The 23605-nt window shown below is 47.1% G+C and overlaps 1 protein-coding gene across 1 annotated transcript in view; it reads left to right on the plus strand.

Annotated features, from left to right (window-relative positions):
• Positions 1 to 2943: 2943 nt before the first annotated feature.
• The window catches only part of LOC311132365 (E3 ubiquitin-protein ligase TRIM71-like), a 34057-nt gene continuing 13395 nt past the window's right edge, over positions 2944 to 23605 (plus strand). Inside the window, exon 1 of the mRNA XM_084165619.1 lies at positions 2944 to 3731. Within this exon, the coding sequence (XP_084021745.1) occupies positions 2982 to 3731 (750 nt within the window). The 5' untranslated portion in view covers positions 2944 to 2981. The remainder of the gene's footprint in view (positions 3732 to 23605) is intronic.

Below are 23605 nucleotides of genomic sequence, written 5' to 3' on the forward strand. Positions count from 1 at the left end.
TCTCTCTCTTCTCCAAACCCTGTTTTCCTCTGTCTCTCTCCCTGTCTCCAAATCCTGTTCTCCTCTGTCTCTCTCCCTGTCTCCAAACCCTGTTTTCCTCTGCTTCTCTCTCTTCTCCAAACCCTGTTTTCCTCTGTCTCTCTCCCTATGTCTCCAAACCCTGTTTTCCTCTCTCTCTCCCTGTCTCCAAACCCTGTTTTCCCCTGTCTCTCTCTCTCTTCTCCAAACCCTGTTTTCCTCTGTCTCTCTCTCTTCTCCAAACCCTGTTTTCCTCTGTCTCTCTCTCTTCTCCGAACCCTGTTTTCCTCTGTCTCTCTCCGTCTCCAAACCCTGTTCTCCTCTCTCTCTCTCTTCTCCAAACCCTGTTTTCCTCTGCCTCTCTCTCTTCTCCAAACCCTGTTTTCCTCTGTCTCTCTCCCTATGTCTCCAAACCCTGTTTTCCTCCGACTCTCTCCCTGTCTCCAAACCCTGTTTTCCTGTCTATCTCCCTGTCTCCAAACCCTGTTTTCCTCTGTCTCTCCCTGTCTCCAAACCCTGTTCTCCTCTGTCTCTCTCCCTGTCTCCAAACCATGTTTTCCTCCGACTCTCTCCCTGTCTCCAAACCCTGTTTTCCTCCGACTCTCTCCCTGTCTCCAAACCCTGTTTCCCTCTGTCTCTCTCCCTGTCTCCAAACCCAGTTTTCCTCTGTCTCTCCCTGTCTCCAAACCCTGTTCTCCTCTGCCTCTCTCTCTTCTCCAAACCCTGTTTTCCTCTGTCTCTCTCCCTGTCTCCAAACCCTGTTTTCCTCTGTCTCTCCCTGTCTCCAAACCCTGTTCTCCTCTGTCTCTCTCCCTGTCTCCAAACCATGTTTTCCTCCGACTCTCTCCCTGTCTCCAAACCCTGTTTTCCTCCGACTCTCTCCCTGTCTCCAAACCCTGTTTCCCTCTGTCTCTCTCCCTGTCTCCAAACCCAGTTTTCCTCTGTCTCTCTCCCTATGTCTCCAAACCCAGTTTTCCTCTGTCTCTCTCCCTATGTCTCCAAACCCTGTTTTCCTCTGTCTCTCTCCCTGTCTCCAAACCCTGTTTTCCTCTGTCTCTCTGTCTCCAAACCCTGTTTTCCTCTGTCTGTCTCCCTATGTCTCCAAACCCTGTTTTCCTCTGTCTCTCTCCCTGTCTCCAAACCCTGTTTTCCTCCGTCTCTCTCTCTTCTCCAAACCCTGTTTTCCTCCGTCTCTCTCTCTTCTCCAAACCCTCTCTTCTTTCTAATCATATTGGGCTATAAATAACAGTCTAAATCACCTGTCTGGACATTTTGTATTGTTTTATCTAATGTAGGCCTATTTGCCTGTGTCTATAGTACACATCTCAATCACCAGGACTAGAGCCTCCCTCACCCCGGTGCAAGCAATCAGCTAAGCCCCTTCCCCACTCCCCTTCCCTCCTCCCAGCCATGGCTGAAGTGTGTGTCTATTCCTCCAAGTAGAATTAAAGGAGTTTTGTCTAGAAGGGATACAGCTTTTTTCAAAATTGACATTTCGTAGCAGGTTTAGGAGAACTTACGCTGCAGGTTAGGATAATTAATGTTAAGGTTAGGAAAGGGTTAAGGTTGGGGTTAGCAAAAAAAACAAACATTTGTAGGTAGTATGATTTATTTATTTGTTTATTGTTATTATTTTAAAAAATCTATTTTTAAACATACACTATATCGTTTTGGGGAGGAATTGAACTACTCCATACAGTAGGTGGCGGCAATACACCTTATGGGTGTAGTCTGCCAATAAACCTTGTCGAAGAAGAAGAAGAAGAAGAAGAAGAAGAACGTTTAAAGCGTTTGGAGGCTCAGTCTACGCACGCCTATAAACAGGACGGGACGGAGAGCGCGGCCAGCGATAGGAGCGCACCGGGTTGTGTGTGTTTTATATTTCAGAGCCCGTTTACCAGGGCCTACAGAATTGTTTAAACCAGCTTTTCCATTGGAGTTCCTTTTGGCTCATGCGATTGAAGAGGCTCGAAGGCTCGTGCCATTCCCCCTCCAACTAAGGTTCCAGAGAGGTGCGTGGAAAAGCCCGGTGCAGAGAAAGAAGGGAGAGCATTGCGTACGTAGCCTAAATACATACATGCCTGGGTCTTCGACTGTGGGACTGCGTAAAGAAGTGGGGGTTATTTTGTCGCCAAACGGACCTAAAGTGCGGCAATGAGATCGCGTTGCTGGTGAGCCAGTGCTTTGATGAATAATTTACGGTCTTGTGGGCTGAAAGAGAGTGAACCACAGCCACCGCCGTTTGTAAGCCTCCGACGCCGTCGGAGAGTGCCCTGATGGTGGACTAGAGAGAGCGACAACACGGGTCTGAAACGGGACGAAAGATTTTGACATTGTCGGTAAATTCATTGGGGGCGGGGAGAAGGGGTGATGGTGTGTCGGTGGAGGAGGATAGAAGGAGTTTTGGGCACCTTGCGGAGGATCCTATACAAATTCTGTTTTCAGATTATTCTCAAAACCCGCCACATCTAAACCACAACAAACAAACAAATATAAACCAATATCAGTCAACTCTAAATGTGACTTTTCGACATGCGCTCATGAAAATAGCCCATCCAAGAAATAATAGAATAGATGTATGTAAAGTTGACCATCATTGTAATGAGTAGTGAGTAGTCAGTAATAGTTGTTCTAAAGCCTTATCCAAGTGTAGTGATTGAATCATTGTGAACTGAAGTCAATATTGCAGATTTGATTTTCTATAGGATAATCTTTAAAAATCATGCGATTCAGAATTTTTAAACGGCGTTTCTCTCAGCCAGTATCTGCATATCTGGCGTCAGTTGAGGGTTATGTTTAGGAGATAACACTTACAGGCTTATGCTATCCTATCTACCGCGAACCTCTGGCGGTTTTCCACAGAACACGACTGGAATAACTAACTAACGTTTACTAAATTAATACCTCAGTCTCACTAATACCTCATGTTCTTATAAAGTGTAGCCTTGTTTAAAACACCTCAGATGGCTTCATTCTCAGACTCCGACCTGCAGACCTGTCCTCTCTGCAAGGAGCTCTGCGGCTCCTCCTCTGCTCCCATCTCCTGCAACTCCTCCACCTCCTCCTCCTCCTCTCACTCGTCGTCCTCCTCCTCCCGGCGCCTCCATGTCCTCCCCTGCCTGCACGCCTTCTGCAGGCAGTGTCTGGAGGGCCAGCGCAATCATAGGGACCCTCTCAAACTCCGCTGCCCCACCTGCGACCAGAAGGTCTCCGTCTCCGAGGCCGGAGTGGACTCGCTCCCTTCCTCCAACTTCCTCTTGAGTAACCTTCTGGACGTGGTCGTGAGCTCAGAGGAGCAGCTCCAACTCGTCCAGAATAAGAACGGCCACCGGTGGGTCGGCGGGGGCTCCATACCCGGGTTCCACCACCCCCACGGCGGGCTCCTCCTCCCGCACCGCCTGGGAGAGCCCCAGTGCAGCTCCTGTGACGAGGGGAACCCGGCCAGCTCCCACTGCCTGGACTGCCAGGAGTACCTGTGTGATAACTGCATCCGAGCACACCAGAGGGTCCGGCTGACCAAGGACCACTTCGTGGAGAGGCTGGCTGAGAGCCTGCACCACGTGAGCCTAGTCAAGGCCAGCCCCGTCGGAGGTGGAGGAGGGGGGGTAGGAGGAGGTGTGGGGTTGACCCTGACCCAGTCCTTCCAGTCCAACTTCTCCCTGCTGTCTTTGTTCCAGGATAGAATGAGCTTCTGTCAGCACCACGACAACAAGGTAGGAACACAGGAATGAAATGATACGTGCACACACCCACACACACCCACACACACACACACACACACTCAAACGACTGAGGTCTGGGCCTCTATGGCACAGGAGGTATTGCCTTCACTCTCTGGATCCGCAGGGTTTCCGGTTGGAACACCACTGCGCTTGCTGCAGCTATAGGTTCAGTCCTTACAGCTGGTCTTTATATGGCCATAGTTCTCCTACTGTATACTGCACATTGACCCTCTCACATTCACTCTGTACACACAGACACAGCTATGTCAAAAACAAACAAACACCAACATGAACTGTGTATAACCCCCCCCCCCCCCCCCCCCCCCCCCGTTGGCTGCTGTTGGAAGTAGGGACACACACACAGCCAGTAAGGTTGGGGGGTAGTGTTGGGGCAGGGGTTGGGTAGAGTAGTGTTGGGGCAGGGGTTGGGGGGTAGAGTAGTGTTGGGGTAGTGTTGGGGCAGGGGTTGGGGGGTAGTGTTGGGGCAGGGGTTGGGTAGAGTAGTGTTGGGGTAGGGTAGTGTTGGGGTTGGGTAGAGTAGGGTTGGGTAGAGTAGTGTTGGGGTTGGGTAGAGTAGTGTTGGGGTTGCGGGGTAGTGTTGTGGCAGGGGTTGCGGGGTAGTGTTGTGGCAGGGGTTGGGGGGTAGTGTTGGGGCAGGGGTTGGGGGGTAGTGTTGGGGCAGGGGTTGGGGGGTAGTGTTGGGGAAGGGGTTGGGTAGAGTAGTGTTGGGGTAGTGTTGGGGTTGGGTAGAGTAGTGTTGGGGTTGGGGGGTAGTGTTGGGGAAGGGGTTGGGGGGTAGTGTTGGGGCAGGGGTTGGGGGGTAGTGTTGGGGAAGGGGTTGGGGGGTAGTGTTGGGGAAGGGGTTGGGGGGTAGTGTTGGGGCAGGGGTTGGGTAGAGTAGTGTTGGGGTAGTGTTGGGGCAGGGGTTGGGTAGAGTAGTGTTGGGGTAGTGTTGGGGTTGGGTAGAGTAGTGTTGGGGTAGTGTTGGGGCAGGGGTTGGGTAGAGTAGTGTTGGGGTTGGGGTAGAGTAGTGTTGGGGTTGGGGGGTAGTGTTGGGGTTGGGGTTGGGGTAGAGTAGTGTTGGGGCAGGGGTTGGGGGGTAGTGTTGGGGCAGGGGTTGGGGGGTAGTGTTGGGGCAGGGGTTGGGGGGTAGTGTTGGGGTAGTGTTGGGGTAGTGTTGGGGCAGGGGTTGGGTAGAGTAGTGTTGGGGCAGGGGTTGGGGGGTAGTGTTGGGGCAGGGGTTGGGGGGTAGTGTTGGGGCAGGGGTTGGGTAGAGTAGTGTTGGGGTAGGGTAGAGTAGTGTTGGGGTTGGGTAGAGTAGTGTTGGGGTTGGGTAGAGTAGTGTTGGGGTTGGGTAGAGTAGTGTTGGGGTTGCGGGGTAGTGTTGTGGCAGGGGTTGGGGGGTAGTGTTGGGGCAGGGGTTGGGGGGTAGTGTTGGGGCAGGGGTTGGGGGTAGAGTAGTGTTGGGGCAGGGGTTGGGGGGTAGTGTTGGGGAAGGGGTTGGGTAGAGTAGTGTTGGGGTAGTGTTGGGGTTGGGTAGAGTAGTGTTGGGGTTGGGGGGTAGTGTTGGGGAAGGGGTTGGGGGGTAGTGTTGGGGCAGGGGTTGGGGGGTAGTGTTGGGGAAGGGGTTGGGGGGTAGTGTTGGGGAAGGGGTTGGGGGGTAGAGTAGTGTTGAGGCAGGGGTTGGGGGGTAGTGTTGGGGCAGGGGTTGGGGGGTAGTGTTGGGGAAGGGGTTGGGGGGTAGTGTTGGGGCAGGGGTTGGGTAGAGTAGTGTTGGGGTAGTGTTGGGGCAGGGGTTGGGTAGAGTAGTGTTGGGGTAGTGTTGGGGTTGGGTAGAGTAGTGTTGGGGTAGTGTTGGGGCAGGGGTTGGGTAGAGTAGTGTTGGGGTAGTGTTGGGGTTGGGTAGAGTAGTGTTGGGGTAGTGTTGGGGCAGGGGTTGGGTAGAGTAGTGTTGGGGTTGGGGTAGAGTAGTGTTGGGGTTGGGGGGTAGTGTTGGGGCAGGGGTTGGGGTTGGGGTAGAGTAGTGTTGGGGCAGGGGTTGGGGGGTAGTGTTGGGGCAGGGGTTGGGGGGTAGTGTTGGGGCAGGGGTTGGGGGGTAGTGTTGGGGCAGGGGTTGGGGGGTAGTGTTGGGGCAGGGGTTGGGTAGAGTAGTGTTGGGGTAGTGTTGGGGCAGGGGTTGGGGGGTAGTGTTGAGGCAGGGGTTGGGGGGTAGTGTTGGGGCAGGGGTTGGGGGGTAGTGTTGGGGCAGGGGTTGGGGGGTAGTGTTGGGGAAGGGGTTGGGGGGTAGTGTTGAGGCAGGGGTTGGGGGGTAGTGTTGGGGCAGGGGTTGGGGGGTAGTGTTGGGGCAGGGGTTGGGGGGTAGTGTTGGGGAAGGGGTTGGGGGGTAGTGTTGGGGCAGGGGTTGGGTAGAGTAGTGTTGGGGTAGTGTTGGGGCAGGGGTTGGGTAGAGTAGTGTTGGGGTTGGGGTAGAGTAGTGTTGGGGTAGTGTTGGGGCAGGGGTTGTGTAGAGTAGTGTTGGGGTTGGGTAGAGTAGTGTTGGGGTAGTGTTGGGGCAGGGGTTGGGTAGAGTAGTGTTGGGGTTGGGGTTGGGGTAGTGTTGGGGTTGGGGGGTAGTGTTGGGGCAGGGGTTGGGGTTGGGGTAGAGTAGTGTTGGGGCAGGGGTTGGGGGGTAGTGTTGGGGCAGGGGTTGGGGGGTAGTGTTGGGGCAGGGGTTGGGGGGTAGTGTTGGGGTAGTGTTGGGGTAGTGTTGGGGCAGGGGTTGGGTAGAGTAGTGTTGGGGCAGGGGTTGGGGGGTAGTGTTGGGGCAGGGGTTGGGGGGTAGTGTTGGGGAAGGGGTTGGGGTAGTGTAGTGTTGGGGGGTAGTGTTGGGGAAGGGGTTGGGGGTAGTGTTGGGGTAGTGTTGGGGGGTAGTGTTGGGGAAGGGGTTGGGGGGTAGTGTTTGGGTAGAGTAGTGTTGGGGTAGTGTAGTGTTGGTGCAGGGGTTGGGGGGTAGTGTAGTGTTGGGGTTGGGGGGTAGTGTAGTGTTGGGGGCAGTGTAGTATAGAGGGTTGAATGGTTGGTTGGTTGGTATTCAAGCAGGGGTGGTGGGCTTGTAAAACGAGGAATGCGGGTTGTTTGGAAATGGAAGTGGGTGTGTGTGTGTGTGTGTTAGACACACACACACACACACACACACACGTGTAACCTACTCCCCTCTTGGTAGTCTTGGATCGGCGGGTGGGGGATGTTGGGGGGGTGGGAATGCTGTTTGTCCAGAATCCATTGTGGACCTTGTATCCAGTTTAACACCCATTTCCACAGCACAAGTCACTCATTGTTTCTCTTTGTCACACACATCCCCTAACCTCTGTCCATGTATTAGGAGAGAGACTGGAGACCCCATTCCCTTGTCTACTGGTTCAACAGGATCTTCTGCTTGTGGTTGTTAGGCGAGAACCAGTTCTGAAAACACACACGCAGGGAAATTGAGAGGGGGAGGGGGTTTGCCTCCTCATCAACAATAACTGGTGTGCTCACTGGAGCACGGTTTAAGTGTCCACCCGTTGGTCACCCGTCTTGGAATACCTGATGGTTAAATGCAGACCCTTCTACCTCCCCGAGGGAGTTTTCAGCTGTTATCGTGACTGTTTTGTATACGTTCTACCTCCAAGCCATAGACTGTTCTCTCTGCTTCCGCACGGCAAGCGGAACCAGTGCATCCAGTATGACAACAACAGGCTCCTGAACAGCTTCTATCCCCAAGCCGTAGCTATTTGGGTAACTAAATAGCTAACACAATTGCTACTAGGATATGCACATTCACAGGACCCTACACCCAAACACTAATTTGCTCACACACACAAATAAGATGCACATACTGTACAGATATACTGACTACACCCACTCGTATACAATCATCATATACGCTGCTGCTATTCTGTTTATCATATATCCTGATGCCTAGTCACCTTACCACTATACATATCTACCTCTTATCACTCCAGTATCCCTGCACATTGTAAATATAGTATTGGAACTGACCCTGTATATAGTCACCTTACCCCTATACATATCTACCTCTTATCACTCCAGTATCCCTGCACATTGTTAATATGGTACCTGAACTGACCCTGTATATAGTCACCTTACCCCTATACATATCTACCTCTTATCACTCCAGTATCCCTGCACATTGTTAATATGGTACCTGAACTGACCCTGTATATAGTCACCTTACCCCTATACATATCTACCTCTATCACTCCAGTATCCCTGCACATTGTTAATATGGTATTGGAACTGACCCTGTATATAGTCACCTTACCCCTATACATATCTACCTCTATCACTCCAGTATCCCTGCACATTGTAAATATGGTACCTGAACTGACCCTGTATATAGTCTCCTGACCCCTATACATATCTACCTCCATCACTCCAGTATCCCTGCACATTGTAAATATGGTAATGGAACTGACCCTGTATAGTGTGCTTACGTATTTTCTCAAGTTCTTCTTAATTTTGTGTTTTTGTTCTACCTGATGTTATTTCTAGTATTACATTATTGATTACTGCATTGTTGGGTTTAGAGCTGAAAGAAAGGCATTTGACTGTATTTGTGTTGCTAGTACCCAACATAATGGTAGTGCAGCAACTGTATTTGGCCTCCCAGAGAGTCTCTTCCTGTGTCACGCTGAAATGAACGACTGGCTTTAGGTTCATACAGCCGTAACATGGGCCTTTTCTCATTTGAGTAAAAGTCCGTCCTCCACCCTCACTCCTCCGTCCTCTCTCCTCTGTGACCCGGAAACCGATGAGTGGTTGAGATGTCAATTCGTTAGTAGGTGAAAGGAAGTTTAATCAAGGATAGTCTTATGTATCCTACCTAAGTCCTTCATGGAAGAGTTTTGAAATCTGCCACACCCCCCTTTGAATCAGCTGTTGTTTTGTCTGAAGAGAAAAGCATGCACACGTTTAAAAACCACACTTATCGTTTTATCTAGAAATTGTCTTGCACATCTAGCAATAACTTTTTATAACTTTACACATTTATATTGGGATCTACCCCTGTAAATGTCATTTGTCTGAGTCTCAGTTCATTCCCTCTCCTCGATTACCTTTCACCTTTTTCCAAAGGAGCCGAGAGAGGACGCAGGAGTTGAGCAAATCCAATTGAGAAAAGGCCATGATCAGAGAGACATCGGAAAGGAGAGCCTTATCTGACACACGTACAGTCAGTTTATGAGGCTTTAAGAGGAAACTTGACCCAGGGCTGAGACTGATACAACAGCAAAGGAATTCCCGTAACTGAATTTGGGCCTCAAGTTCTCTCTCTCCGTCTCTCTCTCCGTCTCTCTCTCCTTATCTCTCTCCATGTATGTCTCTCTCTCCATGTCTGTCTCTCTCTCTCTGTGTCTGTCTCTCTGTCGCTCTCTCTCTCTCTGTCTGTCTCTCTCTCTCTCTGTCTCTGTCGCTGTCTGTCTCGCTGTCTGTCTCTCTCTCTGTGTGTGTGTGTGTGTGTGTGTACACATACACACACAGTCTGTGTTTCTCATCAGCAGTATGTTGAAGACAGTAGTTATGAAGGTGATGGAGTAATTGTTGACTCTCCATACACCTCATGGAATATACCTTTCTGTCTGGCCTGGGTTTTTCCACACACAGTCACATTGCTGCACTGTATTCCCTTTTGGTGCTGTGTGTGTGTGTGGAGGGCAGGCATCGAAGTTTGAGTTCCTCTTTCTTCCTGCATCTCCCATCTGTGGGCCCTTATCCTACGAAGATTTGTGTTTCTGAGCAGCCAGCAGAGTTAGATTATGTGAAGTCTGACTTCCAGGGTATTAATTCACAACATGTGCCTCACAATTGGAGAACTGCCCCAATGTTTCCTGTGTGTGTCTCCCTCGTGGGCAGCTTTGATGTGGATCTGTCTGTATTGAGTTAATGGATAGAGAGAGAGACGATAGACCTTGGCCTTTTACCACTGTATTGGTATTGGATGAAAATTCAACCGATATTCAATAGATAGAATGAAAAAAGGGACTCTCATGCTCATCAGAACACTTACTGCCATTTTCATGATGTGTCATTATTGTCAATGTATAAAATCAATATTTGAAGCATAGTTATTGGACAATTGCTCTTTTGGATGGCAAGTTAGGAGAATTCAGTGTGGAATAATGACACTTTCATTTTCCCGCTGTGAAACAGTATGTCGGCAGATATATCATTATCAGTTAGTTTTGTCCCCCCCAAAATGGGTGTAGGACCCCAAAAAAAACATATAGGTCGGGCTCTAGACTAGACATTTTATGTTTCCTGCTGTCCCCCTCTGACCGCGCGCTGTCCCCCTCTGACCACACGATGTCCCCCTCTGACCACGCGCTGTCCCCCTCTGACCACACGCTGTCCCCCTCTGACCGCACGCTGTCCCCCTCTGACCGCACGCTGTCCCCCTCTGACCGCACGCTGTCCCCCTCTGACCGCGCGCTGTCCCCCTCTGACCGCGCGCTGTCCCCCTCTGACCGCGCGCTGTCCCCCTCTGACCACACGCTGTCCCCCTCTGACAACACGCTGTCCCCCTCTGACCACACGCTGTCCCCCTCTGACCACACGCTGTCCTCTTTCTCCTTAGTGTTTTTCTTGTCATCATGTCTTTAATCTGCCGAACTCATGGGGGATTATTAATATTTATCAGTAGTAGTTCTGTTGATGTCACACACTGTCATTAATATTCAACTTCATTATAACAATGGCAGATGTTCCTGTGTGTACTATGATCCTCTTCACACACCCAAGGCAATCCCTCATGTGGAAGTGTCAGCTTCCCTGTGTAAGCAGGACACTTCCATGTACGGGTCACTCTCTTTAGGCTGACATGCTGGTGTGTGTCATGGCCTGGTGGAGGATAGCTGCCTGACCCTCGACTTTAGCTCCTACACACACACACACACACACACACACACACACACACACACTTAGCATGCATGTCAGACGAGCAAAACAAAATACCTACCAGCTGCTTCACTACTCTTTCACACACCCCTCCCCTTCCTTCCTTCCTTCCTTCCTACCCTCTTTCTCACTCCCTTTTTAGCTTCCCCTCTCTCTCTTTCTTTCTCTCCTGTCTTCATCTTTATTCTGCTGTTCCTTCAATCTCAAATTTGATCTCTATATTTTTTTTGCTCTTTCCTCTTCCTCCATGTTTCTCCTCCTCTCTTGTCCCCTCCTCTTTTTCCGTCACCTGCTGCTGAAGAGGCCAGCTGACCGTTGTTGTGTTTTCCTTCCCTGTTGGAGAACCGGCCAATCATATCGCTTACTGCCAGCCGCCGCCCCCCCTCTGTCGTATCTGGACCAGTTTACATCAGCGTTTTGTGTGGCAACAAGCCAACGGGAGCTCCCTAATGAGAGAGCAGGAGTGTTGGGGAGGGGGGAGGAAAAGAGGGAAAGGGAGGAATTGTAACAGGGCTGGATTGTCAGGATTGGAGGCAGGCTCTCTTCCTCCCTCTTATCTCTTGTTCTCTCTGTCGTGTGTGTGTGTGCACATCGCACCAAATGTAGATCTACAGATGTCTGACTGCCGAAAAATGTTTTAACGATTCAACATGTAAAATCGGTGCGAACTCTGCAAATTACGTTAAGTTGCTAAGTACTCTCGGCCAGCAATGTTACGGGTGTGTCTGAGCTCTAAGGCTCCTGGTTGGAATCGGGAAAGCCCAGATAAGGACGGAGCAGGAAGCTATGTATCTGTCTCTCTGTGTCAGCCCTATCAGGCTTGTCGCTCTGGCCACAGGTGACCCCCAGAAGCTGCTACTGCAAGGGAAGCCAAAATGTGTGGATAATGCTCAATTCTATTTTCTGAACTGAAAGGAGGGTAATGGGGCATAGCGAATGTCTGTCGGTATTTGTGATCAGACGTCTTTTTTCCGTCATTGTCGTTGTTGTTGACCCTGCCGGGCTGAGGCATGTAAACAAAGTGAAATAATTTCCTTATAGCTTGTGGCGGAGTATATGTTGGAGTGTGTGTGATTGCCTTTGTGTGTATGTGACAGACTGAGAGGGACGGAAACAAACTATCCAAATCCAAACCTGTGAACTCTGTATTCAGAGCAATGTACTCTATTGGCGTATTTCCACTAAGGACTTACCCCAGTATTTTACCCAAAAGGCTCAGACTTTTTGGTTTCCATTTATGCGTGCCGGCACCCGTGTCTCACTGGGCCGACTTGGGACCTTGGCCCAGGTCCCTGATACTTTTCAGCTTCATTTGCATAACAATGGCTCACTGTGAACGTGGGTTAACGCCTTCTCACAAAGAACTGTCTTGACAAGTCCACGGTGTCAGCCCTAGCTATGTGGAAACACCATTCCCCAAAAATAACACTAAAGCAACATTAACATAATCATTGGTGACCCACTGGTGCTGTATTGGGGAAAAACCCATAAGTAAGTACATTTTCATACTGGCCCCCCCCGTGGGAAACGAACCCACAACCCTGGCGTTGCAAGCGCCATGCTCTACCAACTGAGCTACACAGGGCCTATATCTGGTATAGAAATATCTGGTATGTGGGGCTGGTAACAGATCTGGTATTATAGAAAAGGACTCAATGTGAACAATCATGGTTGTTCCACAGAAATGTTTTTTAACAGTATTTCCCAGGGCAGGAATTTCTGACACAATGGTGTGATGTTAGTGGCTATGCAACCCCCTCCCCTATATCCCTTATGCTACAAGGAATGTGAACTCTGGTCCTAAATACCACCACAATACTATTGCTAACCTTTATATTTGTTTACCAGAGGGCTAGCCACCATGCTAAGCCTTAGCTTTATGAACCAGAGAGCTATAGCCACCATGCTGCTACACCATTAGCGTTGTTTACCAGAGGGTTAACCAACATGCTAACCCTTAGCTTTATAAACCCGAGAGCTATAGCCACCATGCTGCTAACTATAGATTTATTTATCAGAGAGCTAGCTGCCATGCTGCTAACTATAGCATTGTTTATCAGAGAGCTAGTCACCATGCTAACATTTAGCTTTATGTTACTGTTATTGTTCTGCTTTGAAACAAGGAGGTTTTATGTGTTTTGAGCGTGTTAGCGAGAGTGTGTGTGTGGGTGGGTGGAGGGCACAGGAGGTTGGGGCACCTTTAATTGGGGAGGACGGACTCATGGTAATGGCTCGGGCGGAATTAGTGGAACGGTATCAAATACATCAAACACATGGTTTCCAGGTGTTTGAAGCCTTTCTTTATGCTCCGTTCCAGCCATTATTATGAGCTGTCCTCCCCTCCGCAGCCTCCACTGGTGGAGGGGTGGCTTTCCGTGCATGGGGGGGGTAGTAACGTCCGGTGCACTAATGAAATACAATAACTCACTTCCCTGTAGCTCTGCTTCACTGAAAGGCTTTTTATGGGTGTGTGTGTGTGACATCATCCCCTTCCCAGAAGGCCCCCAGACTCTTCAGTCCACACTCCATTTCACACATCATCCATGTTTTCCTTTCTGTGGTGTGTGTGTGGGTGCGTTTGCGTAGGTTTATGTGTAATGGTGGGTGTGTCTGTATGTGGGATCAAATATGTGTCATCTTCTCCGGTCATTGGCAGTTGTACCTTTTCTTTGAGTTTTACCGTCACACACCATCTAGGAGTTGTATCACCTAGGATAGGGATCAACAACTAGATTCAGCCCCAAACAGGTATAATATTTGACTAAAACATAGTCATTTCAAACCTTGCTTACATTTGTATACGATCACATAGAGTATCTCTCTATTATGTGTAGGAATACTTTGGAACAGATTTCCTAAAATAACTTGGAGTTGAATAGCTGGTGTTTTTAGTCTTGTGTCCCAAAAAACAACCTGCTCAGAAAACCACCAGTTGGGGAAACCTGATCTAGTAGTTGTACGATCACACTCCATCTAGGAGTTGTACGATCACACTCCATCTAGGACAGGGGTCGGCATAACTCGGCAACAGGCTGCCCGCAGGCCAAAACGAGCCCGCAAGCTATTTATTTTTTGGCCCCACATTTTTGGTACAAATGTTATTTTCTCTTTTTGGGCTTAGTTGAGGTCAATTTGTAGTGTACAAATTATTATAATTATGTTCCGGTCCCCCGACCATCCGCTCCGACAAAAATCGGCCCACGGCTGAATCTAGTTGCCGACCCCTGATCCAGGAGTTGCGCCATCTAGGAGTAGTAACATCACACACCATCTAGGAGTAATACCATCTAGGAGTAGTACCATCTAGGAGTAGTAACATCACACACCATCTAGGAGTAGTACCATCTAGGAGTAGTAACATCACACACCATCTAGGAGTAGTACCATCTAGGAGTAGTACCATCTAGGAGTAGTAACATCACACACCATCTCGGAGTAGTACCATCTCGGAGTAGTACCATCTCGGAGTAGTACCATCACACCATTTCGGAGTAGATGTAGGGATGGGTATTTGAAATTTAAATATTCGAAGGGTAATTCCACGGTAACAGAATTATGCTGAGATTTTAAAATGTATGCCAAACAAAAAACCATTGATTTCATAGTTTAACAAACCATAGCACTAAATGCATAATGACTACTTTTAACAATTTACACAGTAAATAATAAAAAAACGCATTTACTGGGAACAACTGTGCAGAAGCATCCAAACAGTTCTTCCAGTAAATGTGTTTTTGTAAAATTTTCTATGGAAATTGTTAAAAGTAGTCCTTGTGCATAGAGGTCTATGGTTTGTTCAACTTTGAAATCAACGGTTTTTGTCTGGTATACATTTTATTAATATACTGTAACTGCGCCCATCCCTGCTAGCGTCTCTCTTTTTATTTATTTTGAAATGATAAAGCTTTATTGGGACCTGAGAGCTGAACACAGGGAGCTGGTCTTAGCTTTATGGTCGAGGGTCACACTGCTTGCGTAGAGTGGTTATAAAGCCTGCATAAAGCAGTAATTATGCTACAGTGGTTGTGATCAGGAGTGGATTGGGGTGGTGTCATGACTTTGTCGGTTAATTATATTTCCCTAAAGTCCTCCTCTGGTTTTAGAAGTTCGGTGTGGATTTGACCCCTTTACTGTGGTAGCACACCTATGGCGTTACAACCCTGTTACCTTGGTAGCACACCTATGGCGTTACAACCCTGTTACCTTGGTAGCACACCTATGGCGTTACAACCCTGTTACCTTGGTAGCACACCTATGGCGTTACAACCCTGTTACCTTGGTAGCACACCTATGGCGTTACAACCCCGTTACCTTGGTAGCACACCTATGGCGTTACAACCCCGTTACCTTGGTAGCACACCTATGGCGTTACAACCCCGTTACCTTGGTAGCACACCTATGGCGTTACAACCCTGTTACCTTGGTAGCACACCTATGGCGTTACAACCCCGTTACCTTGGTAGCACACCTATGGCGTTACAACCCTGTTACCTTGGTAGCACACCTATGGCGTTACAACCCTGTTACCTTGGTAGCACACCTATGGCGTTACAACCCTGTTACCTTGGTAGCACACCTATGGCGTTACAACCCTGTTACCTTGGTAGCACACCTATGGCGTTACAACCCCGTTACCTTGGTAGCACACCTATGGTGCCTGTTTTTCATGTTTCTGTGTCATGTACTTTCTGTGTGTTTTATTTGTTGTGATTCAGGCTCATGGCATGCCTAGAGAATTCATGGATGGGTGTGTGTGATGTTTTCTTGGAGGCTATAGGAAGCTCCTCCTCCTGCTAGAGGATCCTGTGATAGTCATTCAATAATATTGACTCCATTCCAGGAACCGTGTTATATAATCCACAAGAAACCCCAGCCGCGTGTGTGTGTGTTTTTACAGGTTTAAGGACTCATTGTTGCAGCTGACACATGATAGTGGTGGTGGAGTCTCTATAGTAAGTAGCAGCTGACACATGATAGTGGTGGTGGAGTCTCTATAGTAAGTAGCAGCTGACACATGATAGTGGTGGTGGAGTCTCTATAGTAAGTAGCAGCTGACACATGATAGTGGTGGTGGAGTCTCTATAGTAAGTAGCAGCTGACACATGATAGTGGTGGTGGAGTCTCTATAGTAAGTAGCAGCTGACGCATGTTAGTGGTGGTGGAGTCTCTATAGTAAGTAGCAGCTGACGCATGATAGTGGTGGTGAAGTCTCTATAGTAAGTAGCAGCTGACACATGATAGTGGTGGTGGAGTCTATAGTAAGTAGCAGCTGACACATGATAGTGGTGGTGGAGTCTCTATAGTAAGTAGCAGCTGACGCATGTTAGTGGTGGTGGAGTCTCTATAGTAAGTAGCAGCTGACACATGATAGTGGTGGTGGAGTCTCTATAGTAAGTAGCAGCTGACACATGATAGTGGTGGTGGAGTCTCTATAGTAAGTAGCAGCTGACGCATGTTAGTGGTGGTGGAGTCTCTATAGTAAGTAGCAGCTGACACATGATAGTGGTGGTGGAGTCTCTATAGTAAGTAGCAGCTGACGCATGTTAGTGGTGGTGGAGTCTCTATAGTAAGTAGCAGCTGACGCATGTTAGTGGTGGTGAAGTTTCTATAGTAAGTAGCAGCTGACGCATGATAGTGGTGGTGGAGTCTCTATAGTAAGTAGCAGCTGACACATGATAGTGGTGGTGGAGTCTCTATAGTAAGTAGCAGCTGACACATGATAGTGGTGGTGGAGTCTCTATAGTAAGTAGCAGCTGACACATGATAGTGGTGGTGGAGTCTCTATAGTAAGTAGCAGCTGACGCATGTTAGTGGTGGTGGAGTCTCTATAGTAAGTAGCAGCTGACACATGATAGTGGTGGTGGAGTCTCTATAGTAAGTAGCAGCTGACGCATGTTAGTGGTGGTGGAGTCTCTATAGTAAGTAGCAGCTGACGCATGTTAGTGGTGGTGAAGTTTCTATAGTAAGTAGCAGCTGACGCATGATAGTGGTGGTGGAGTCTCTATAGTAAGTAGCAGCTGACACATGATAGTGGTGGTGGAGTCTCTATAGTAAGTAGCAGCTGACACATGATAGTGGTGGTGAAGTCTCTATAGTAAGTAGCAGCTGACACATGATAGTGGTGGTGGAGTCTCTATAGTAAGTAGCAGCTGACACATGATAGTGGTGGTGGAGTCTCTATAGTAAGTAGCAGCTGACGCATGTTAGTGGTGGTGGAGTCTCTATAGTAAGTAGCAGCTGACGCATGTTAGTGGTGGTGAAGTTTCTATAGTAAGTAGCAGCTGACGCATGATAGTGGTGGTGGAGTCTCTATAGTAAGTAGCAGCTGACACATGATAGTGGTGGTGGAGTCTCTATAGTAAGTAGCAGCTGACACATGATAGTGGTGGTGAAGTCTCTATAGTAAGTAGCAGCTGACACATGATAGTGGTGGTGGAGTCTCTATAGTAAGTAGCAGCTGACACATGATAGTGGTGGTGGAGTCTCTATAGTAAGTAGCAGCTGACGCATGTTAGTGGTGGTGGAGTCTCTATAGTAAGTAGCAGCTGACGCATGATAGTGGTGGTGAAGTCTCTATAGTAAGTAGCAGCTGACACATGATAGTGGTGGTGGAGTCTATAGTAAGTAGCAGCTGACACATGATAGTGGTGGTGGAGTCTCTATAGTAAGTAGCAGCTGACACATGATAGTGGTGGTGGAGTCTCTATAGTAAGTAGCAGCTGACGCATGTTAGTGGTGGTGGAGTCTCTATAGTAAGTAGCAGCTGACGCATGATAGTGGTGGTGAAGTCTCTATAGTAAGTAGCAGCTGACACATGATAGTGGTGGTGGAGTCTATAGTAAGTAGCAGCTGACACATGATAGTGGTGGTGGAGTCTCTATAGTAAGTAGCAGCTGACGCATGATAGTGGTGGTGAAGTCTCTATAGTAAGTAGCAGCTGACACATGATAGTGGTGGTGAAGTCTATAGTAAGTAGCAGCTGACGCATGATAGTGGTGGTGAAGTCTCTATAGTAAGTAGCAGCTGACACATGATAGTGGTGGTGGAGTCTATAGTAAGTAGCAGCTGACACATGATAGTGGTGGTGGAGTCTCTATAGTAAGTAGCAGCTGACACATGATAGTGGTGGTGGAGTCTATAGTAAGTAGCAGCTGACACATGATAGTGGTGGTGGAGTCTATAGTAAGTAGCAGCTGACGCATGATAGTGGTGGTGAAGTCTCTATAGTAAGTAGCAGCTGACGCATGTTAGTGGTGGTGGAGTCTCTATAGTAAGTAGCAGCTGACGCATGTTAGTGGTGGTGGAGTCTCTATAGTAAGTAGCAGCTGACGCATGATAGTGGTGGTGGAGTCTCTATAGTAAGTAGCAGCTGACGCATGATAGTGGTGGTGAAGTCTCTATAGTAAGTAGCAGCTGACGCATGATAGTGGTGGTGGAGTCTATAGTAAGTAGCAGCTGACACATGATAGTGGTGGTGAAGTCTCTATAGTAAGTAGCAGCTGACGCATGATAGTGGTGGTGAATTCTCTATAGTAAGTAGCAGCTGACACATGATAGTGGTGGTGGAGTCTCTATAGTAAGTAGCAGCTGACGCATGTTAGTGGTGGTGAAGTTTCTATAGTAAGTAGCAGCTGACGCATGATAGTGGTGGTGGAGTCTCTATAGTAAGTAGCAGCTGACACATGATAGTGGTGGTGGAGTCTCTATAGTAAGTAGCAGCTGACACATGATAGTGGTGGTGGAGTCTCTATAGTAAGTAGCAGCTGACACATGATAGTGGTGGTGGAGTCTCTATAGTAAGTAGCAGCTGACACATGATAGTGGTGGTGGAGTCTCTATAGTAAGTAGCAGCTGACACATGATAGTGGTGGTGGAGTTTCTATAGTAAGTAGCAGCTGACACATGATAGTGGTGGTGGAGTCTCTATAGTAAGTAGCAGCTGACGCATGATAGTGGTGGTGGAGTCTCTATAGTAAGTAGCAGCTGACGCATGATAGTGGTGGTGAAGTCTATAGTAAGTAGCAGCTGACGCATGATAGTGGTGGTGGAGTCTATAGTAAGTAGCAGCTGACACATGATAGTGGTGGTGAAGTCTCTATAGTAAGTAGCAGCTGACGCATGATAGTGGTGGTGAATTCTCTATAGTAAGTAGCAGCTGACACATGATAGTGGTGGTGGAGTCTCTATAGTAAGTAGCAGCTGACGCATGTTAGTGGTGGTGAAGTTTCTATAGTAAGTAGCAGCTGACGCATGATAGTGGTGGTGGAGTCTCTATAGTAAGTAGCAGCTGACACATGATAGTGGTGGTGGAGTCTCTATAGTAAGTAGCAGCTGACACATGATAGTGGTGGTGGAGTCTCTATAGTAAGTAGCAGCTGACACATGATAGTGGTGGTGGAGTCTCTATAGTAAGTAGCAGCTGACACATGATAGTGGTGGTGGAGTCTATAGTAAGTAGCAGCTGACACATGATAGTGGTGGTGGAGTCTATAGTAAGTAGCAGCTGACACATGATAGTGGTGGTGGAGTCTCTATAGTAAGTAGCAGCTGACGCATGATAGTGGTGGTGGAGTCTATAGTAAGTAGCAGCTGACACATGATAGTGGTGGTGGAGTCTCTATAGTAAGTAGCAGCTGACACATGATAGTATTGGTGAAGTCCCTATAGGTTACATGGCCAGTTGTGTAACGAGACTATCTACAGTGAAAACATGACACCACTCTTCTCACAAACATCTCTTGTTTGTTATTTTCTTGTCAATCTTGCCGTGATTGTGAGTCCCATAGGGTGGCGCACAATTGGCCCAGCGTCGTCCGGGTTTGGCCGTGGTAGGCCGTCATTGTAAATAAGAATGTGTTTGTTAACTGACTTGCCTAGTTAAATAAAATAAAAATGATCTCTAAAAGTCTCTTCTCCCCAAGTTAAACTCTACTAGGCTACATACTGTAGGTCATGTCATTTCAACATCTCAACCATGCTTTACACAACAATGGTCAAAATCCTTCAGCCAGTTTCTCTCTTCTCAGAAAGGTGAAACGTGTTCTAGTCTAATGATCAATTAGAATATGTGAATATCAATGATCAATTAGAATATGTGAATATCAATGATCAATTAGAATATGTCAATATTAATGATCAACTAGAATATGTCAATTCTAATGATCAATTAGAATATGTCAATTCTAATGATCAATTAGAATATGTCAATATTAATGATCAATTAGAATATGTCAATATTAATGATCAATTAGAATATGTCAATATTAATGATCAATTAGAATATGTCAATATTAATGATCAATTAGAATATGTCAATATTAATGATCAATTAGAATATGTCAATATTAATGATCAATTAGAATATGTCAATATTAATGATCAACTAGAATATGTCAATATTAATGATCAACTAGAATATGTCAATATTAATGATCAACTAGAATATGTCAATATTAATGATCAATTAGAATATGTCAATATTAATGATCAATTAGAATATGTCAATATTAATGATCAACTAGAATATGTCAATATTAATGATCAACTAGAATATGTCAATATTAATGATCAACTAGAATATGTGAATGAGATCTCAAAGTTGTTTTGGTTAGTCTAATCTCTCAAAGGTTTTTTTAAGAAGTAGACAACCACACGATGAGAAGAGTGACGAGTGTTAGGATCTAATGATGAACTATTTCTGTTCGCACTGAAATCGATTTCAATTCCATTTTTAAAATTTGTAATAGGATATTGAATTTGTAATGCACAAATGGAATCATTAAATTCATAAATGTAACTTGTATTTCATTATTTGAAACTGAATTGAAGGAATATTGCATTGAATATTCAAGTTTTTTAAAATTATATATTCAGTTTTCATATGGTAGATATTGCATTCATTGTCTGTGTATCAAAGTTTACAAACGGTCATTTCAAGTTTATAAAAGTTTTCATATATTCAACTTCTCAGATGGATTCAGTTTTCAAAACTAGAGTAACTGGTTCTTAGCCAGCCGGATGAGATAGTGGTAAACAGACATTTCCGGTGGTTTCTGAATCCAAAGTGACATGTTGAATACATTTACATCCTATGAATCTGTCTCTACGCTATTATAACCCCATTCCTAAAAGTTAAGACTCTCTGGAACAAGGAAGTGCCTTCTGTTCCCCTCTGTGATGATTATAGGCCACGCAGGACACAGAAGGGAGTGTCACAAAAAAACTAAATTTGCCCCCATAAGAATATAGTTGAATAGCCCTATCATAGCCCTTCTAAGGCTAGCCTTTCCACTCCCTATTTAATCTTGCTCTTGTGACTGACTGGGTTCGAACCAGGTCTCCTGCATGTCACAAGACTGTGTTGGCCCACGTCGATAAAGCCCATAGGGATTCGTTCAGGAAGCTAACACAAGTCTTCAAGTCTCCAGCAAGGTTCATCGAACCACCCCGGTAACATTTCACCCCCCCCCCCCCCCCCCCTTGACCTCATACTCAGCGATCATTGCACCAAGATAACTGACTGGGTTCCAAATCAGGCCTACTGCACAACATCACTTCCTGTGGCAAATAACAGTAGAAGGATCTGTGCACCACATTTATTGAGAGCAACAGAGGTGGTTTGGTGATCCATCCATGTGATGAGCAACCTTGGCTGAGACCTTGAAGATGTGTTAGTTTGACCGATGGGGTTTTAACCCAGGTCTCCTGTATGCCAGACAATGCAACTTTTCAGGTCTCAGACAAGTTACTCATTACATTTACATTTTAGTCATTTAGCAGACGCTCTTATCCAGAGCGACTTACAGTTAGTGAGTGCATACATGTTTTCTTAGTTTTTTTTCATACTGGCCCCCCGTGGGAAACGAACCCACATCCCTGCCGGCCAAACCCTCCCCTACCTTGGACAACGCTGGACCAATTGTGCACCGCCCATGGGTCTCCCGGTTGCGGCCGGCTGCGACAGAGCCTGGACTCGAACCAGGATCTCTAGTGGCACAGCTAGCACTGCGATGCAGTGCCTTAGACCACTGCGCCACTCCTCACACGAGCGTGGTCACCGGACCACCTGTGTTACACTTCACTCCCCGTTGACCTCCTTGAAGAGACCCATCCAAGTCACAGGACCAATGCCTAGGCTTTAGCTCAGCAGGCAAACGCAGTCTTTAACCCAGTAATCGCGTTAGCCTTATAATGACTACCCTTGCCGGAGACTTGAAGCTAACACGTCTTCAGGTCTCAGGCAAGGTTTTCATCACGTAAGCATGGATCACCAAACCACGCTCTTTTGATGAGTAACTTTGCTGGCTCTTGAAGACTTGTATTAGTGTAGCAGATGGGGACCTGTGGAACTCAGCCTAAAGTGTCACCCCCTTGCACAATTGAAGAAATACCTTTTTAATAGCAAGATGGGTTGGAATGCTTCAGGGAGGGCGGTCACGTGTGTTTTTGAGGCCTGAGTTCAAGTCTCTGTATGAGCTGAATCTGGGGGAACTAGTACTTGCTAAGCAGGCATCGTGATGTCCTTAACAATGGTGCCACTGGACTCGTATCTACTGTTGTGCTGATTCAACCACTGTGGTCGCTGTGAAGTGAGTTTAGGAGGTGAATGTAGCAGATGGGGGTCTGTGAAACTCACTCATCAGCCTGAAGTGTCGCCCCTAACGAAATTGAAGAAGGCCTTTTGCAATAGTGTGGTGGGTTGGAACACTTCAGGAGGGTGTTTGCAAGGCAGAGGTCCTGAGTTGGAGTTTCGGTATGAGCTGAATCAGGGGGAACTGGCACAAGCAGAATGTCGTCCTTTTACGTCTTGTGACGTGTAGGAGACCTGGTTCGAACCCAGTCAGTCACAAGAGCAAGATTAAATAGGGAGTGGAAAGGCTAGCCTTAGAAGGGCTATGATAGGGCTATTCAACTATATTCGTATGGGGGCAACATAGTTTTTTGTGACACTCCCTTCTAACCTGTGCTGCGCGGCCTGTGATCATCATAGAGGGAAACAGAAGGCATGTCCATGTCCCACAGAGGGTTATAATAGCATATAGCTGAAACCGCTCAAATGCTAGAGCCAAATTCATAGGATGAAAATAAATTCAACATGCCACATTGGCTTCAGAAACCACCAGAAGATTCTGTTTACCACAGTGAGTGTTTGATTCTATCTGTTCACCTCTACCTCTCCTGGCTGGCAAAGTACCAGGATGTTGTCTCTGGTTTTGAATCTGAATTTAGAGAACTGAATCTGAATGCATCTGAGAAGTTGAATATATGAAACTTGAAATGTATAGTTCGTAAACTTGACGCAGACAATGAAATGCAATATCTGCCATATTAAAACTGACTATATATATTTTTTTATATAAAATAAAAAACACTGAATGAATATAAATTCAATTTATGAATTCAATGATTCAATTTGTGCATTACAAATCCCAAAATATGACATTCAAATTAAATATCCTAATAGAAATTCAAAATTATGGAATTCAAATACAATTTCTGTATTTGAATAAGGATGATTGAGACCCTTGCCTGCTGTCAGACCCTCACCCATCCATCCTTCCATCCATCCATCCATCCATCCATCCATCCATCCATCCATCCATACCTCCTCCACCAAACGCAGCTGCATTCCATCCCTTTGTTCTGCCCCTCCCCTTTGGCGTTTTGGAGAGGTTGAAGAAGGGGGAGGGGCTAGAGGAGGAGAAGAGCATGATGTTGAAAAAGGGGGGTAACACAGAGGAGCGGACAGGAGTGCGTACATACCTCATATCATGCCTCCCCCTGGGACCGTAGCCATTATTGATGGATTGATTGCTGTTCCCACCCCCTCAGCTCTACTCCCATTGGACAACATTGATCCCTGTCACTCCGGGATTTGTTGTTTTAGCGCATATTTAATTAGTGTCTTGTTACAACCGGTCAGTGTAGAGGAG

The sequence above is a fragment of the Coregonus lavaretus genome, assembly GCF_964263955.1.
Source record: "Coregonus lavaretus genome assembly, chromosome: 7".
In the NCBI taxonomy this organism is placed as follows: domain Eukaryota; kingdom Metazoa; phylum Chordata; class Actinopteri; order Salmoniformes; family Salmonidae; genus Coregonus; species Coregonus lavaretus.